This window comes from Hylobates moloch, unplaced genomic scaffold (genome assembly GCF_009828535.3).
Source record: "Hylobates moloch isolate HMO894 unplaced genomic scaffold, HMol_V3 SCAFFOLD_9, whole genome shotgun sequence".
Lineage (NCBI taxonomy): Eukaryota > Metazoa > Chordata > Mammalia > Primates > Hylobatidae > Hylobates > Hylobates moloch.
In genome coordinates this window covers 124,722,176-124,741,833 of record NW_026652284.1, presented here as the reverse complement: position 1 = coordinate 124,741,833, position 19,658 = coordinate 124,722,176, and the positions used below count along the sequence as shown (strand labels likewise).

Genomic DNA, 19,658 nt, shown 5'->3' with positions numbered 1-19,658 from the left:
TGTTCCAGTCATTGATGAGATTGCGGATGCAACAAGAGGGTTCAGTTCATCATCTCATGTTCTGCTCGGCTTATAAGCTTTTTTTTTTTTTTTTTTTTGAGACAGAGTTTCACTCTTGTCACCCGGGCTGGGGTGCAATGGCGCGATCTCGGCTCACTGCAACCTCCGCCTCCCAGGTTCAAGCAATTCTCCTGCTTCAGCCTTCTGAGTAGCTGGGATTACAGGCATGAACCACCACGCCTGGTTAATTTTTGTATTTTTAGTAGAGACGGGGTTTCACCATGTTGGCCAGGCTGGCCTCGAACTCTTGACCTCAAGTGATCTGCCCGCCCCAGCTTCCCAAAGTGCTGGGATTACAGGCCTGAGCCACCGCACCTAGCCTCAGCATATACGCTTTTCTGTTGCCCTCCCTGTCTTCATATTCCCCACACCCACTACTCTGTGTGTTTTTGTTAACATTTGGATGGATGTCTTCCTGCCCTTGCTCTGATGTTTGTATCTCTTCAAGTGTGTCAACTTTATGGAAGGACAATTGAAAGGCAATAAACCACACACATTTAAAGCATACATTTTGATAAGTCTTGATGTATGTACACACCCATGACCATCACCACAATTAAGGTAGTGCACTTTCCACTGGTGCCAGAAGTCTCCTTGCCCTCCTGTTCCCCTCCCACCTGTCTCCGCACAATCACCCACATTCCTAAGGAACCATTCGTCTACCTGTTTCACTATAGATTAATTTGTGTTTTGTAGAATTTTACATGAAAGGACTGAAGCAGTATGCACTCTTTTTTGTCTGTCATCTTTCACTCCCTGTAATTGTTTTGACATGTTGTTACATGTATCCCATAGTTTATTCCTTTTTCACTCACTCCATGTAATTGTTTTGACATGTTGTTACATGTATCCGTAGTTTATTCCTTTTTCACTGCTTAGTAGTATACCATTGTATGGATGTACCGCCTTCTGATGGGCATTTGGGTTGTTTGCAGGTTTGGGCTATTACAAATAAAACTGCTATGAACGTTCATGTACAAGTCTTTCTTTGGACATACATTTTTATTTCTCAGAAAATACGCAGGAGTATTTTGGGGCTCTGTAGTTAGGTACATAAACATTTAGGATTTTGTCCTCTTGACAAATTAATCCCTTCATCATTGACCCTCTTTGTTCCTAGAAATATTCTTTGCACCAAAATCTACTTACATTAATATTGGCACTCCAATATTAATTTGATTCATGTTAGCATGGTATCTCTTTTTTCAACCCTTTACTTTTTACCTATTCTTTTGTCTTTATTATGAGTTTTCTTGTAGGCATCACATTATTAGGTCACACGTTTTTATTCAGTCTGAACATCTCTGCCTGTTTATGGGGGAATTTAGACCATTAACACAATGTGATGATTTATTTGGTTAGGGTTAGGGTTAGGGTCAGGGTTAGGGTTAGGCTTAGGGTTAGGGTTAGGGTTGGGTCAGGGTTAGGGTTAGGTTTAGGGTTAGGGTTAGGATGGGGTCAGGGTTAGGGTTAGGCTTAGGCTTAGGGTTAGGGATAGGGTTGGTCAGGGTTAGGGTTAGGGTTAGGGTTAGGGTTAGGGTTAGGCTTAAATCTGTTGTCTCGCTGTTTGGTTTATTGTCTCTTTTGTTCTCAATCCCTTTTTCCTCTTTTTTTTCCCTCTGCACTAATCGAGCATTTTTAAATTCACCTTTATCTCCTTTTGTTGGATTCTTAATTATGGCTCTTTGCTATTTTTTAGTGATTGTTTTAGGGTTTATGTATTGTCTTGTATTAACTTACCATAGTCGACTTTCAAATGATATTATCCTACTTCATAAATGATGTAAGAACCTAACAGCATTTATTAGGCTCCATTTCTCTCTAATTTTGTCCTGCTGCTGTCAAGTATGTTACTTTTCTACATGTTATCAATGTCTTAATACATTGTTATCATTTGTACTTTAGTCAGTTATCTTTTAAAGAGATTTTAATACTAAGCAGACGTTTCTGCATCAGCCCACACAGTTCCTGTTTCCTGTGCTCTTGATTGCTTGTGTGGATCCAGATTTGTGTCCATCTGGTGGCATTTCTTTCTGCTTCAAGGACTTCATGTAACATTTACTGAAGTGCAAGTCTGCTGGTAATGACTTCTTTTAGCTTTTGTATTTTTGAAAAAGTCTGCCATCTTTTTTTTTTTTTTTTTTTTTTTTTGAGACAGAGTCTCACTCTGTCGCCCAGGCTGGAGTGCAGTGGTGCGATCCCGGCTCACTGCAACCTCTGCCTGCCAGGTTCATGTGATTCTCCTGCCTTAGCCTCCCGAGTAGCTGGGACTACAGGCGTGCACCGCCACACCCAGCTAATTTTTGTATTTTTTTGGTAAAGACGAGAGTTCACCATGTTGGCCAGGCTGATCTCAAACTCCTGACCTCAGGTGATCTGCCCACCTCAGCCTCCCAAGGTGCTGGGATTACAGGCATCAGCCTGTAGGGTCCAGCCCCACAGGGTCGGTGGGTTTCTCCCCATGTGTGGAGACGAGAGATTGTAGAAATAAAGACACAAGACAAAGAGATAAAAGACAGCTGGGCCCCGGGGACCACTACCACCAAGACGTGGAGACTAGTAGTGGCCCCCAATGCCAGGCTGCGCTGATATTTATTGGATACAAGACAAAGGGGCAGGGTTAGGGTTGAGTGTGAGTCTTCTCCAATGATAGGTAAGGCCACATGGGTCATGTGTCCACTGGACAGGGGCCCTTTCCTGCCTGGCAGCCGAGGCAGAGAGAGAGAGGAGACAGCTTATGCCATTATTTCTGATACCAGAGACTTTTAGTACTTTCACTAATTTGTTACTGCTATCTAAAAGGCAGAGCCAGGTGTACAGGATGGAACATGAAGGTGGACTAGGAGCGTGACCATTGAAGCACAGCATCACAGGGAGACGGTTAAGCCTCCGGATAACTGAGGGAAAGCCTGACTGATGTCGGGGCTTCCACAAGAGGTGGAGGAGCAGAGTCTTCTCTAAACTCCCCTGGGAAAGGAAGACTCCCTTTCCCAGTCGGCTAAGTAGCGGGTGTTTTTCCTTGGCACTGACGCTACCGCTAGACCAAGGTCCACTTGGCAACCGGCGTCTTCCCAGATGCTGGGGTTACCGCTAGACCAAGGAGCCCTCTGGTGGCCCTGTCCAGGCATAACAGAAGGCTCACACTCGTGTCTTCTGGTCACTCCTCACTATGTCCCCTCAGCTCCTATCTCTGTATGGCCTGGTTTTTCCTAGATTATGATTATAGAGCAAGGATTATTATAATATTGGTAAATATTATAATATATAATATGATATATTATAATATATCATATATATTATAATATTATATATTATAATATAATATAGTATATATAATATATTATAATATTGGTAAATATTGGTAAATAAAGAGTAATTGCTACAAACTAATGTTTGCTACAAACTGATGATTAATGATATTCATATATAATCATATCCAAGATCTATATCTAGTATAACTATTCTTATTTTATGTATTTTATTATACTGGAACAGCTCGTGCCCTCGGTCTCTTGCCTTGGCACCTCGGTGGCTTGCCAGCCACATCAGCCACCACACCAGGCCTCATATTCATTTTTGAAAGCTACTTTTGCTGGGTGTAGGTTAAGATTTATTCCTTTTTGCCACTTCATTGTCTTCTGGCTTGCATCATCTCTAACAAGAAATCAGCTGTCATTCTTATCTTTATATTTCTTTACATAATGTGTCTTTTCAGTCTAGCTGCTTTATTTCTTTTTTTTTTTTCTTTTTTTAAGATGGAGTCTCACTCTGTCACCTAGGCTGGAGTGCAGTGGCACGATCTCGGCTCACTGCAACCTCCACCTCCTGGTTTCCAGCAATTCTCCTGCCCCAGTCTCCCAAGTATCTGGGATTACAGGCACACACCACCATGCCCAGCTAATTTTATATTTTTAGTAGAGCCGGGATTTCACCATGTTGGCCAGGCTGACCTCGAGCTCCTGACCTCAAGTGATTTGCCCACCTTGGCCTCCCAAAGTGCTGGGATTACAGGCATGAGCTACCATACCCAGCCAATTTCATTCTATTTTTTTGAGACAGGGTCTGGCTCTGTCACCCAGGCTGGAGTGGAATGGTGTGATCTCTGCTCATTGCACCCTTTGCCTCCCAGTCTCAAACTGTCCTCCCACCTCAGCACCTGGGACCACAGGTGCGCACCACCACACCCAGCTTACTTCTGTATTTTTGGTAGAGATGGGGTTTTACCACGTTGCCCAGGGTGGTCTCAAACTCTTGGACTCAAGCGATCCACCTGCCTCGGCCCCCAAAGCACTGGATTTGCAGGAGTGAGCCACCACACCTGGCTCTAGCTCCTTTATTTTCTCTGTTTTGCTCATTGTAAGCAATTTCCTTAAGACAGGGGTTTATGTCATTTTCTTCACATTCCTTGTGCTTGGGGTTCGTGTAGCTTCTTGGACCTATCAGTTTATAGTCTTCATCACGTTTGAGAAATTTTCAGTCATTTTTTTCTCCCAAAACAAAACTTTTTTTTCTTTTTTGAGACAGGGTCTCGCTCTGTAGCCCAGGCTGAAGTGCAATGGCACAATCACAGATGATGGCAGCCTCAACATCCTGGGCTCAAGCGATCCTCCCACCTCTGCTTCATGAGTAGCTGGGACCACAAGTTTGCGCACCTCCATACCCAGCCTTTTTTTTTTTTTTTTTTTTTTTGTAGAGATGGAGTCTCTCTATGTTTTTCCCAGGCTGGTCTCAAACTCCTGGGCTCAAGGGATCCTCCTGCCTCAGTCTCCCATAGTGTGACAAGTGTGAGCCAGCATGCCTGGCCTTTTCCCTAGAGTGTGTTTGTGCTCACACCCCCACCCAGCACTGCAGTTATGTGTCAGGTCACTTGAAGTCATCCTGCAGCTCTCTCACTCCATGGGATGGTTTCCACTTTCTTTTCTTTTCTTTTTTAAGATGGAGTCTCGCTCTGTCGCCCAGGCTGGAGTGCAGTGGCGCAATCTCTGCTCCCTGCAACCTCCACCTCCTGGGTTCAAGCGATTCTCCTGCCTCAGCCTCCCGAGTGGCTGGGATTACAGGTGCCTGCCACCACACCTGGCTAATTTCTGTATTTTTAGTAGAGACGGGGTTTCACCACATTGCCCAGACTGGCCTTGAACTCCTGACCTCAAGTGATCCACCTGACTTGGCCTCCCAGAGTGCTGGGATTACAGGCATGAGCTACTGCACTCAGTCCCACTTTCTCTTTTTTCTTTATTTTTCCTCTTTGTTTTTTGTAGGTTTAATTTTGGATCATTTCTATTGTTGTGCTTTCAAATTCACTAACCTTTTTTTCTTTCTAGTGGTGGGTTTGGTTTGGTTTTATTTTGAGGCAAGGCTTGTTGTTGCCCAGGCTGGAATGCAGTGATGCAGTCTCAGCTCACTGCAGCCTCAAACTCCTGGGCCCAGACAATCCTCTCAGCCTCCCAAGTAGCTGAGACTACAGGCACACATTACCACACCTGGCTAATTTATATGTATATAATTTTTTTTTGAGATGGAATTTCGCTCTTGTTGCCCAGGCTGGAGTGTAATGGCGCAATCTCAGCTCACGGCAATCTCTGCCTCCCGGGTTCAAACGATTCTCCTGTCTCAGCCTCCAGAGTAGCTAGGATTACATGCACATGCTTCCACGCCCAGCTAATTTTTGTGTGTTTCAGGAGAGATGGGGCTTCATCATATTGGTCAGGTTGGTCTCGATCTCCTGACCTCAGATGATTTGCCCCCGTCTCAGCCTCCCATAGTACTGGGATTACAGGCTGAGTCACCGTGCCTGGCCTTTTTTTTTTTAAGAGATCTCACTATGTTGCCCAGGCTGGTCTCAGACTCCTGGCCTCAAGTGGTCCTCCTGCCTCAGCCTCTCAAAGTGCTAGGATTGTAGGCGTGAGCCTCCATGCCAAGCCCCAGTGTATTTTTCATTTCAGTCATCATAATGTTTATCTCTAGAACTTTGATTGGGTTCTTTTTTGTATATTTTACGTCTCTACTTAACATGTTCAGTCGTTTCTCTAGCTTTTTGAACATATGGAATACAACTTTAGTAACTTTTAATGTCTTTCTCAACTACTTTCATTTGTGTCAGTTTGTGGTTAGTTTCAACTGATTGACTTTTCTTGTAATAGATCCCACTTTTCCCCTTCTCCAAGTTATTGGTAGAGATTCAGTGCATTTTGAGGAGCAAGAACTTAAATCTTGTGAACAAAAGTTGTTGATGTATGAGGGGAAGCCATCCCAGCAGAGGAAGCACCGAGTGCCACGTCCCGAGAAGGAGGAGCATTTGGTGTGCTCAGGGGACAACGGGGGCCAGTGCTGCTGCTCAGAGAAACCAAAAGAAGTTGGCATTCCTGACTATCAGAACCAACTGCAGATGTTCATCTGTTGTTATTTGTGATGATATTTTACATGCTTCATCTGCAAAAATGTCTTTTTACACAGAGAGGTACTGCCAAATACTGGTATCAGTCCATGAGCATATGATTTGGAAGGCATTTATCAAATTCTGCTGGATCTATATTTTGAGCTCAGAAAATATATCTGCTGCAAATTTGTGTGGGAATGGAAATCTCACTTTCTGTTTTAATTTTAGACACCATGGGAAGTAGATAAAGCAGCTTGACATTACTTATGATTCAGACATTAGTTGTCATCGAAATAACTTTACTGCAATATAAGTTTCGCACATAAGCACTGTTTGCTTTGTAATGTTAGGTTGAATTCATTAAGAAATGTTGTCAAGTCTACAACAAATATTAATTTCCAAAGTCATTAATTGTGCATTTGTTTATTTATTTTATTTTATTTTTCTTTTAGATACAAGGTCTCGCTGTTACCCATGCTAGAATGCAGTGGTGTGATCACAGCTCACTGCAGTCTTGAACTCCTGGGCTCCAGTGATTCTCCTCCAGAGCAGCTAGGACTATAGGCATATGCCACTGTGCCCAGCTAATTTTCTTTTATTACTATTTTTTTTTTGTAGAGATAGGGTCTCACTGTCTTGCCAGGCTGGTCTTGAACTCCTCGCCTCAAGTGATCCTCTGAACTCAGCCCCCTAAAGCATTGGGATTTTAGGGCTGAGCCATGGTGCCCAGCCCTTTTCATGTTTAATAGTGGTTGAGGGAGGTTTTTCTCATGCAGAGAATTTTAGTCTTGGCCCAGAGTTTTCTAAAAAATGACAATAAAACTTTGCCACTGCTAAGCTGTTGAACTTTGTGTGGTCGGAAAGTGAGAATATTTATCATCGATTTCTGACTAAAATTCATGGAACTAATGATGGCTGAGTCATGAGAGTGCATGAAGTTCATGTTGATGCCACTGTTTCAGTGACTCCTAATAGATTCAAATACTTTTCACAAAGTAGCTGCTAATGAATAACACAATAAACGTAGGCTTATATTTTCACGTTATCTTCAGTTTTCATAAGACTTGTAAGTTTGTCTAAGTAAGCCTTTTCTGATCCACATGTATTCTTAGCATGATCAGTTGTAGTTCATCTTAGTAGATTCCACTTCGGGTCATACAAAATTAGTATTTTCACAACTTATTTGAAAATACTGTGTGTTCTAGTTGTTCCACATAGAGCAAGTGATAGAGGCTAATTCTTTGGTCACTTCAACCTCAACATTGACTCCTTCAAACACAGCAGTACCAGTAACGTCTGTCAGCTCATCAAGAGCCAAGGAAACCACTGGGGTGCGATGGAAACACTGGAGTGTGATGGAAACACTGGAGTGTGATGGAAACACTGGAGTCTGATGGAAACACTGGAGTGCTATGGAAACCGCTGGAGTGCGATGGAAACCGCTGGGGTGCGATGGAAACCGCTGGGGTGCGATGGAAACCGCTGGGGTGCGATGGAAACCGCTGGGGTGTGATGGAAACGCTGGGGTGCGATGGAAACCCTGCGGTCTGGTGGAAACGCTGGGGTGCGATGGAAACCCTGCGGTCTGGTGGAAACGCTGGAGTGCGATGGAAACGCTGGAGTGCGATGGAAACCGCTGGAGTGCGATGGAAACGCTGGAGTGCGATGGAAACCGCTGGAGTGCGATGGAAACCCTGGAGTGCGATGGAAACCGCTGGAGTGCGATGGAAACCGCTGGGGTGCGATGGAAGCGCTGGGGTGCGATGGAAACGGTGGGGTGCGATGGAAACCGCTGGGGCACGATGGAAACCGCTGGGGCGCGATGGAAACTGCTGGAGTGTGATGGAAACCGCTGGAGTCTGATGGAAACACTGGGGTGCGATGGAAACACTGGGGTCTGAGGGCTGTTGTGTTGCTCTCACTGTCCTCAACTCCTCAAGCAACTGTTCTTGCCAGAAGGCTTATAGTCTTAAGCAAGTTTATCATCTCTTGACACAGTTTTAGATGCCATAATCAACACAATGTAAATAACTTCCCATCAGTGAACAGTTTTCCCTGCTTGGCTAACAAGTGAGCCACGTTAGAACACACATTAGTGTGAGGGTCATTTTTAGTTTTGTAAAGTAATTCCGCCGTGATGAAATACTCCGCTTCAGAGTTTCTGTTTCTGTTTAAAATGTTTCTGACAGTTGCAGAAGTTGAGTCTATTGTGGCGAGTACTTGCTCTAGTAGTGTTGACGTCATGTTCTTCTAGCACAGCCATAGCATTACTGCCTTGGGAACGTGATATTCATCTAATTCAATAACAGAATAACCCACACTCCGCTGGTCCTCAAGAGCTTGACGTTGAAGGCCCACTTGCAGGACCTCAGTCATCTTTTGGTGACGAGTCAGAAACAGCAGGAGGGATGCGCTGATACAGACACAGCAATCTTATAGATGTCTTTTCCTATATGGTTTTCCATCTAGGCATATTCCATATTTCTAGCTTTTTGTTCTGTACCATAATTATGTGTTTGAAGATATTGACCACCAGCCAACTTTAACGTTTGCCATTCTTTTTTTATTTTCTTTTGTTTTTTTTGAGACGGAGTCTCGTTCTGTTGCCCAGGCTGGAGTGCAATGGCAAGATCCCAGCTCACTGCAACCTCTGCCTCCTGGGTTCAAGCGATTCTCCTGCCTCTGCCTCCCAAGTAGCTGGGATTACAGGCACCCGCCACCACACCCAGCTACTTACTGTATTTTTAGTAGAGATGGGGTTTCACCATGTTGGCCAGGCTGGTCTCAAACTCCTGACCTCAAGTGATCCACCCATCTTGGCCTCCCAAAGTGCTGGAATTACAGGCGTGAGTCACTGTGCCCGGCAAGTTTGCCATTTGTTTATACAACTGATTTTAAAACATTTTTTAAATGACCTTTTTATTTGAGAAGCAATGTACATTAGTCATAGAAGATATGTATAATTACATAAAAGAAAATAAACACTTGTAGTAGATGTTAGTGCTGTCTACCACAGGCCAAGCACACAAAATTCAAAATGCTCCATAATCTGGAACGTTTTGAGTGTCAACATGATGCCACAAGTGGAAACTTCCACATCTGACCTCATGTGATAGGTTGCAATTAAAACACAGTCAAAACTTTGTTTCATGCACAGAATTATTAAGCATATTATATAAAATTGCCTTCAGGCTATGTGGATAAGGTATATATGAAACATAAGTGAATTCTGTGTTTAGACTTGGGTCCTATTCCCAGGATACCTCATTATGTATATATGTAGATATTCCAAAATCCAAAAAACTTCTGATCCCAAGCATTTTAGATAAGGGGTCATCAGCCTGCCTTAATTTTCTGGCATGTATCCTTGAGGTTTCTAAAACATTTTGCCACGACCGTATTTCAGCAGCCACGCCCTATTTCTCAGTAGGGGCAATGTGCTCACCTAGTCCCTGTCGTCAGACACGTGACTGGTCTCCAGCCTACTTGCTGCGTACAGAAATTTTAATCCCTGTCTCCTGAATTCTTGTATAGATTTGGATTAATATTTGGGCTTTCTGTTGCATTCCAGAATCCATCCATCTACTAGTACCACACTGCTTTAATTATGTAGCTTTTTTTTTTTTTTTTTGAGACAAAGTCGCTCTGTCACCCGGGCTGGAGTGCAGTAGCACGATCTCGGCTCACTGCAGCTCCGCCTCCCAGGTTCAAACGATTCTCCAGATACCGTGACCACAGGCATGTGTCACCGTTCCGGCTAGTTTTTGGGGGTTTTTTGTTTGTTTGAGACAGAGTCTCACTCTGTCGCCCAGGCTGGAGTGCAGTAGCACGATCTCGGCTCACTGTAAGCTCCGCCTCCCGGGTTCAAACAATTCTCCTGATACTGTGACCACAGGCATGCGTCACCGTACCGGCTAGTTTTTTTTGTTGTTGTTGTTGTTGTTGTTTTTTTTTTTGAGACAGAGTCTCGCTCTGTCGCCCAGGCTGGAGTGCAGTGGCACAATCTCGGCTCACTGCAAGCTCCACCTCCCGGGTTCACGCCATTCTCCTGCCTCAGCCTCTCCAAGTAGCTGGGACTACAGGCGCCCGCCACCACGCCCGGCTAATTTTTTGTATTTTTAGTAGAGACGGGGTTTCACCGTGGTCTCGATCTCCTGACCTCGTGATCCGCCCACCTCGGCCTCCCAAAGTGCTGGGATTACAAGCGTGAGCCACCGCGCCCGGCCTGTTGTTGTTGTTGTTGTTTTTGAGACGGAGTCTCGCTCTGTTGCCCAGGCTGGAGTGCAGTGGTGCAATCTCGGCTCATTGCAAGCTCTGCCTCCCAGGTTCACGCCATTCTCCTGCCTCAGCCTCCCAAGTAGCTGGGACTACAGGTGCACACCACCACACCCAGCTAATTTTTTATATTTTTAGTAGAGACGGAGTTTCACCATATTGGCCAGGCTGGTCTTGAACTCTTGACCTTGTGATCTGCCCGCCTCGGCCTCCCAAAGTGCTGGGATTACAGTGTGAGCTACCGTGCCTGGCCCTAGTTTTTGTATTTTTAGTAGAGACGAGGTTTTGCCATGTTGGCCAGACTGGTCTCGAACTCCTGACCTCAAGTGATCCACCTGCCTCAGCCTCCCAAAGTGCTGGGATTACAGGCATGAGCCACTGTGCCCAGCCTAATTATGTAGCTTTATATTACTGTTTATATCACCCTTTCTGGATTACTTCTCAGCTATTTTTATATGGGGCTTTTTGCAGGGAGCAGAGTTGGGGTGAACATACCAAACATTCTTAAGTTCTGAAAGCACTCCCGCTGAACATTTTTCTTTAGCTCCCTACTCTCACCACTGAATGAAATTATTACTAGAATTCCATGGCCAGGCGCGGTGGCTCATGCCTGTAATCCCAGCACTTTGGGAGGCCAAGGCAGGTGGATCACCTGATGTCAGGAGTTCAAGACCATCCTGACCAACATGGCAAAACCCCGTCTCTAATCAAAACACAAAAATTAGCCAGGCGTGGTGGCAGGCACCTATAGTCCCAGCTACTTGGGAGGCTGAGCCAGGAGAATTGCTTGAAGCTGGGAGATGGAGGTTGCAGTGGGCCGAAATCAAGATTGCACTCAAGCCAGGGTGAGAGAGTGAGACTCCATCCCCCCGACAAAAAAAAAAAGACATTAAACATTTTAACTAATTTAGAAAGAAGTCATATCTTTATATTTATTGAATTTTCCCATCCAGGAGTGTGTGTTTCTCTTATGTATTCACGTCTTCCTTTATATGTCTCAACAAGACCTTACAGTTTTATTCATATTGATACAGCACATTCCTCACTAACCTGTGCCTAGTACTTTTGTTGTTACTGTTGCTTTAATAAAGGTGAGCTTGGTTTCCAGCCAGTCACCACCACACAGCATGGCCTCTGATGGCAGGTGGTGCGTAAGTGAAGTCTCTCAGCACTGCTGGTAGTTTCCCATTTGATTGTTTTAATTTCTCTAGGCTGACAACTGATGATCATTTTTATGTCTTTGTGGTTTTTTTTTCTTGTCCGATTGCACTGCCTAGCACCTCCAAAACTGTATTAAACAATGGTGGTAAAGATAAATAATTCTTGCCCCTGACTTTCATGAGTATGCTTTCAGCCTTTTGCTTGCAGCCTTTTGCCGCTGAATACAATGAAGGTTCAGCCTTTTGCCACTGAATACTGTGAAGGTTCAGCCTTTGCCGCTAAATACTGTGAAGGTTCAGCCTTTGCCGCTAAATACTGTGAAGGTTCAGCCTTTGCCACTGAATACTGTGAAGGCCTTGAGTTTAATTTGGATATTCTTAATCAGATTAAGTAAATTTTCTTCTACTTCTGGACTACTGAGAGTTGTTTTAAATTATAAATACTTATCGGTTTGATCACATGCCCATGAATATCTATCGGGATAATCGCCTGCTCAGCCATTCATTTCACAGCTATTTGTTATGTTCCAGGCCCTGACCTTCAGCAGTCACAGTCTCCAAGGCTTTTTTTTTTTTTTTTTTTGAGACGGAGTCTCGCTCTGTCACCCAGGCTGGAGTGCAGTGGCGCAATCTCGGCTCACTGCAAGCTCTGCCTCCCTGGTTCATGCCATTCTCCTGCCTCAGGCTCTGGAGTAGCTGGGACTACAGGCGCCCGCCACCACGCCCGGCTAATTTTTTGTATTTTTAGTAGAGACGGGGTTTCACCGTGTTAGCCAGGATGGTCTCGATCTCCAGACCTCGTGATCCCGCCTCGGCCCCCCACAGTGCTGGATTACAGGCGTGAGCACCGCGCCCGGCCCTCAAGAGTATTTCTAACCATGCTTCCTTCCTGGGGCATCTTTTTATGTCTGGCTGAAGCTGTGATTCTCACTAACCCATCTCTATGCCCTTAGAACGGTAGCCCCAGCTCCAGTGGTTCCAGCTTCTGAAATCCAGGTGTCCCAGCCGCCCCCTGGCCTCTGGATGGCCCACAGTGGTGTGTCCCTCCTGGAAGGAGGTGGACTCAGGGCAGAAGATGAAGAATACAGCCTGTGGGCAGGAGCCAGGTTATTTCCAGGAAATTGAGGTGGCAGTGCCACATTTTTAAGTCAGAGAGCAGCTGCTTATGGTAAATGTGCGTATTTTTAAATGATTGCACTTACATTCATGTCTCTTTCATTTTACTCTGTTTCAGTTCTTCACCACCAGGAGTGTTCCTTGAGAAAGACTATGAGATTTACCGGGATTACAGTGCGGACGGCCAGCTTCTTCACTACAGGTAGAGCCCATCTCTCAGGCGTGGCCGTTGCTGATGGAGGACGACTTCCTCAGTGAGCCAGGCTAACTGCGAGTGGGAGGTGCCTGGCGCATAGCAGCAACACCACAGACCGAGAGCTGGAACAGCCGTGGAGGCCACAGGGCCAGGGGCCTGGGCAGGAGCCCCTTAGAGCTGCCCCGGGCCCATTGGCAGCCCCTGTCTAGGAACTTGGTCTCTGCCTGGCTTAGGCAGCCTGGAGCCTGCGGTGCTTCCCTCAGCCTCTGGTGGAGCAGCAGAGTGCTGGAGGGCCCTCAGTTAGGTCCACCCCTGGCAGCTCAGGCCACACGTGCCAAAGCACTTGCCAGGCCCGCCTGGAAGGTTGGCGCTAGTCACAGCGGAGGGGTGGGCTTTGGCTTCCAGTAGCCGTGGGTCAGCCTCACAGACTGCTGGAAGGTTCTGGAGACCCCCCCAAGACCCTACTTCCTTCATGCTGGGTGGGCAGGGCGCTCCCTCCACCTCCCAGGATATCCAGGCAGAGGCAGGCACCTGGATTTCTCCTCCTTGGCCGGGTGGTGACCAGTTTGCTGTGGGAGATGCAGGGCTAGGGCCAGCTGCTGTTTCTGTAGGGGGGTGGGTGTCCGCAGCACGGGCCACCCAGGGGCACTGTGGTGCTGGGGAGGAACTGGAGGACCCGAGGGGTCTCTGGCGTTCTGCACAGACGATTGAACAGCTGGAGCTTGGAAGTGGTAACGGTTTGTTTCTTACATTCGTATTTGTTGAACATTAGGCTTGTGGCAGGGAATTAGAGCCTGCCCTAGTCCCAGCGGTGTGGCTGTTTGATGGAGGACAGGTTTTATAGCCTTCCCGAGCTTCCGTTTCCTCATCAGTGAGATGGATCTGGGCAGCTGACTCAGTGGTCACTGCAAAGTGACAGAGCTCGTAGTGGAAGGGCCACCCCCACTGTGGCAGATCAGGTCCTGGCTCTGGTCACCAGCCTTGGGGCTTCCTGTGGACCCGGCGTGTGCTTAGTGGACCAAAGCGACTGCATCCTTCGTGGTGGACTTGCCCAGCTGGTCTTTGTTTGCCAAGCACTACCTCAGCTCTGCCATCCCCAGGGTGCCATTCTCCCCCAGGATCAAGGGCCCGACTCACTGGCAGTATCCCTGAGCTCATCTGTGGCACCCACAGAGCTTTCAGGGAAGCAGGTGTCCCAGGTGAGGTGAGGAGGACCTTCTGGCCTCTCTGGGGATGTCAGGAATAGGGGGTGGGTCGCTGAGCTAAGCCCGCCCCAGCGTCCTGCCCCTCACACCTACCAGGCCACTCTGGTGGCTCGGCCTCCTTCAGCCCCATGGAGCCGCCTCTGGCCCCACAAGCTGACACACCAGGTCCTGGTCTCCACGAAGGTCCAAGGTCCTCCTGGAGATCCACAGCTCCCGCAACCCTCCACTGGCTGCACTTCCTGTGGACTCTGCCTCTGTTGTGCCTTTGGCCCCTCTCAGAGCCTGGCACCTTTCACCTGGCTGACAATTCAGCCTGCTGAAGATCCCTGTTCAGACCACGAGTACATCCATGTGCTGACCAGGGCCCCCTGACACAGGGCCAGCAGCTGCACCTCTGGGCCATAAACTAATGGCTGGGAGGAGACAGCCCACATCGAGCTGTGTGTGGAGCACTGGGCTCCCTCTGGACCTGGCGGGGAGAAGAGGCCTTACCACTGCATTGGGCAGCCCAGCCCAGCGTTTGCTGTGAGTAGTGCCGTGCATCCCTGAGGGCGATCCCTGGCCCTTGGCCAGTGTGGTGATGGCAGCCTGGCCTCCTCCAGTGGCCTGGTTGGGGGCTGCTCCACACCAGGCAGCTTGGCCACCTCCTCATGCCCCTCCCCTGTCACTGTCGTCCTGTCGCTGAGACCTTGGGGCAGAGGTCCAGTGGTGTCTGGAAGAAGAAGCTGGGTCCACGGGGTGTTGAGGGAGGCCTGCCAGTGTGCGGCAGCAGGGTACTGCCTCGGGGGGGTTGTGCCCTGGGGTGATTGATGCATGCATCTCTGGGGCGGCGGGCGGGGTCGGGGGTTGTGCCCTGGTGTGAGGCATGCATGTTTAGCTGGGAAGGTGGAGCAGGGTGGGGAAGTGGATAGCCAGACCCTGTCCTGAGACGTGTTCTCAGTCCTTTTTGCTGAAACCTGCTTGCTCTGTGTGTTCTCATGATACGTGGAGGTGGGACTCATGCTCGCCGGAGTTGCACTTGTAGACTGGTTGAGAGCAGGCACCTAGCTGAATCTGCCAAGCCAGTTCTTCCTATGATCTGGGGCTTCTGGAAAGAGGGAACTTACCTTCCTTGGGGAGGCAGTGAGAGGGCCTGCCATGCAGCAAGCTGGTCACAATTACAGCAGTGCTAACATCTCCTGGGGTGGAGCGCGGAGCATGCCAGGGTCCCACTGTGGCCGCTCGTAGGAGATCCCCCCCTCAGCTCACCTGGACTCGCATCAGGAGTGAAGCTTTCCTCTGGACATGCTGGAGGCCTGGGTGTGGGCTGCCACAGCCATGCGGGTGCTTCTGGGAAGTGGGAGGAGAGCTGGTGTCCAGCCCCATGCCAGCCTCACGGGGCTGAGAGCAGAATAGGTGAGAGCCAGCCAGGCCCGCTGGGCTCGGGAGGCCTTGGAAGCCCCACTCTGCCCCCAGAGCATGCCTGGTGCTTTCTTTCACAAATTGCCATCAGCATAATGGACCAGTGTGATGCCATGTGAGATGGCAAGAAATAAAGCCCCTGTGAAATAAATTATATGGACACAGTTCACTCAGGAAAAAAAAAAAAAGGAAATTATAAACAAAAGCCAGGGAGCTGACCCAGCCCTGAGTACAGCGAAGGCGTACTACTACCTCAGCCTGGTAAAAGCACTGTTTCTGGTGTTCTCTGCATATTGAGATAGAAAAAAAAAATCTCACCAGCTTGATACCAGCACTCAGGGTATCAAGAGACCACACCTAGAATAGCAGGGGATAGCAGTGGGGTCGCCCTGGCAGGCAGCCTGGCAGGGGGTCAGGCCCAGAGGGAACACAGGCGAATGTGAAGTTACAGGGCCTGGAGAGTGAAGTTGTTTTTCAAGCATAATTTCAGACATATGGTTTCTTGTTCTGTGTGAGTATAACTGTGTCTGTACTTCGGGACTCTGGCGGAGCGCTGTCCTCGGAAACCTGCGGCATTGGCTTGGGAGCCTGTCGGCTGCTGCCGCCGCACGCTTCTCCCGGCTCCGTCCAGGCTCTGCAGGCACAGCAGCCGCTTCTTAGGAGCGACAGCAGCAGGGACGCGCTTCTGGCTGTGGTTTTGTTTTGCTTTGGTTTTGTGCAGTGCTCCCAATTCTAACTCCGAAAACAGGCTCTGGGAGAAGCAGCCCTCAGGGCCCTTAGTGTCATCCCGTCCTGTCACCAAATCTGCCCTGCCTGCCTGACTTCAGCATTTTCAGAGGCCACGACCGCTCTTAAGGTTTTCCAACTTCCCTTGCAGTTTGGAAGTGTCCACTGAACAGCCTGTGTGGTGATGTTTGATTTCTGTTAATTTATTGAGAGATGGGGGAGATGGTTTCTCTGCCCTGGTGTCCCTGCCCTACAGAGAGGTGTGGGAATTCGGGAGGGTGAGGAGGAGATGACAGGTTAGAGAAGGGTGAGGAGAGAGAGGCCTGGGGTTCCACTTGCCCCTGGAGAGATGGGAACAATCTGGGCTCAGGAAGAGGGGCTGTGAAGGCCCATCAGGGAGGCCGGATGGGCTGAAAGGGCAGACATGGCCCAGGAGGAAGCCCAGCAGGGGCAGCTGAGCCATGGGTGCTGCTCAGTGCTCCGGGGGCCGGGGCAAGCTCAGCCAACTAGGGGTGAGAATGACAGTTGGCGGGGCCTGGAGACTGGCTGTGATGTGGGGGAGCTGAGGAGAAGGGCCAGGCGATGGGGTTGGGGGAACACAGGCTCAGGAGCTGCCCCAGGGAGAGAGCGGAGCTGCCTAGATGGTGGAAGGGTGGGTGGGGCAGGGCAAGGCACCCCTCGAGAGACACTCTGGACGCCATGGGGCGTGGTCCTCACCTAGCTGCCACTGTGTCTGTGCTGTGTGGCCTGGGGAGACTGTCTGGGTCTCTTGGGGATCCCCCATCTGTGACTCGGGTACCCAGCACAGGCCTCGGCCTGCATTGAGGAGATGCTTGGCATACACGCATGGCAGTGCCAGCCTCCTCCCCTGGCCAGGTGGGATCATCGGCATGTGGGCAGGTCCTCTGGCCTTCTTACCTTTCTTCATCTCTGCCCCAACCTGGCAGAACCCATGTCCATTCCTGACATAGAGTGTGGCATCTGACCAGCAAGCCTTTCCTGTGCCCTCACCTCTCCTCATACTCACCCCACCCTCCCGGCCGCCTGCCAGCCCCCCATCCTCCCCCAGCAACCCTAGACGGACAGCAGGAAGGTGCCTCCCTGGGGCCACAACAGGGCACCCTGTGCTGGGACCGTCTGCCAGTCCTTCTCTAGGCCTGACCCAGGCCTAAGGCAGTATCTGTTAAGTGGTAAAAAGAGTCACAGATACGCAAAACTAATGGTTTGCATTGACTGAGGGTTTTCGGTGTCAGTGCTGAGCTCAGGGCCTTACTACATGCACGTTGTTTTGTTGAATCTTCATCATAAGTGAGGAGGAAACTGAGGCAGGAGGGTGTTAAGTGAAATCCAAGCCTTGCAGCCACAGAGCAACAGACTGGAGTTCAACCCCCAATCTCCCAAACTCTGGAGCCCTTCACCCCTCAGTGTCCCCAGGCCGTGGAGGGGTTGACCCCACAGCTGGCCCTCAGGGTTTGATGGCTCCTGCCACACTGGCTGCCACCATCCACTCTGCCTGGCTAGCCCCTGGCGTCACACTGGGAGCAGCCTCCAGCAGCCATGAGCAGAAATCCCAGGAACAGGCACCTGCACTCTGCCCCTGGCTGCTGCCCTGACTTCTCGCCTGGGTGGTGTGGCCGTGCTGAGCGGGCCCACGGCCCAGTGTTCTGGAGCAGGTTGCCCCACAGCCGGCAGGTCAGGGGGTGCCACGTCTTCCTGGCCTTGCCTCACCAACCCCCCAGGCAATGGGGAATGTGGCCTTGTCCAGAAAGACCCCACATCAATCAGAGGGACACAACTGGCTTATAAAATGTGTGGGGTTTCTACTTTTGTTGTTTGTTTTAGAGATGGGGTCTCACTGTGTTGCCCTGGCTGGTCTCAAACTCCTGGCTTCAAGTGATCCTCCCACCTCAGCCTCCCCAAGTGCTGGGATTGCGGATGTGAGCCACCACACCTGGCCAAATTCCTGGGGTTCTTTTTATTTTTATTTATTTACTTTTTTTTAGACGGGGTCTCACTCTGTCACCCAGGCTGGAGAGCAGTGGTGCGATCGTGGCTCACTGCAGCTTCAACCTCCCTGAGCTTAAGCGATCCTCCTCCCCCAGCTTCCTGAGTAGCTGGGACTACAGGAGCACACCACCATGTTCAGCTAATTGGTTTATGTTTTTGTAGAGATGGGGTCTTGCTCTGTTGCCCAGGCTGGTCTTGAACCCCTGGGCTCAAGTGATCCTCCTGCCTCAGCCTCCCAAAGTCTTTGGATTACAGATGTGAGCCACCATGCCCGGCCATTCCCTATTTTTAAGCTGCCTCGTTTGTAGTATTTTGTTATAGAAGCCTGAATGGACTGAGACAGTGCGTTTAAGAGCAGATTAAACATAGCTGAATAGAAAAGTAGTAAACTGGAAGGCAGTTGAGAAGAAAATATTCTGAAGTGTGGAGCTGCCAAGCGATGGGAACTGCAGAACACAGCATGAAAACCACGTGGGGCTGGGCACGGTGTCTCACACCTGTAATCCCAGCACTTTGGGAGGCCGAGGTGGGTGGATCATGAGGTCAGGAGTTCGAGACCAGCCTAGCCAACATGGTGAAACCCCATCTCTCTACTAAAAATACAAAAATTAGCTGGGCCTGGTGGCGCGTGCCTGTAATCCCAGCTACTCGGGAGGCTGAGGCAGGAGAATCGCTTGAACTTGGGAGGCGGAGGTTGCAGTGAGGCTGCCACTACGCTCCAGCCTGGCGACAGAGTGAGACTCCGTCTCAAAAAAAAAAAACAAAACAAAACCACGTGGTGTACAGTAAGAAAGCCTGTAATTAGATTTCCAGAAGAGAAGAGAGAGGAAACGGTAAAAGTAACATTTGGAAATTGTAGAAGACGTCAGGCCGCAGATGTACGAAGTGCTATTCGTCCCAAATAGCCATACCTGCTTAGCCATACCTGAGTGGCCTCCAGGAGACGGAAGGGGGTGGAGGGGCCCCCCGTCTCTCCCTGGCAGCGTCCTGGGTCCAGCGCCCTGCATAGCAGGCATGGCTGTGGACACAGGACCAGTGCCCACCTTGGGCCGCCAGGGGCAGAGCACGTGTGGGCATGGCGTCTGCGTGTCTGCCCCGCAGTGCTGCCCAGGGCAGGGTCTCCCTCATTGCGGATG

The 19,658-nt window shown here is 49.2% G+C and overlaps 1 protein-coding gene across 6 annotated transcripts in view; it reads left to right on the top strand.

The window, feature by feature from the left end:
• Nucleotides 1–19,658, top strand: part of ARHGAP39 (Rho GTPase activating protein 39) — a 152,373-nt gene that overhangs the window by 113,495 nt on the left and 19,220 nt on the right. For all 6 annotated transcript variants that reach the window (XR_004371037.2, XM_032760822.2, XM_032760819.2 and 3 more), the window contains one exon: nt 13,106–13,189. Coding sequence is in view for 5 of the 6 variants with exons in the window: in XM_032760822.2 (XP_032616713.1) it covers nt 13,106–13,189 (84 nt within the window). In the remaining variant the exon portion in view is untranslated. The remainder of the gene's footprint in view (nt 1–13,105; nt 13,190–19,658) is intronic.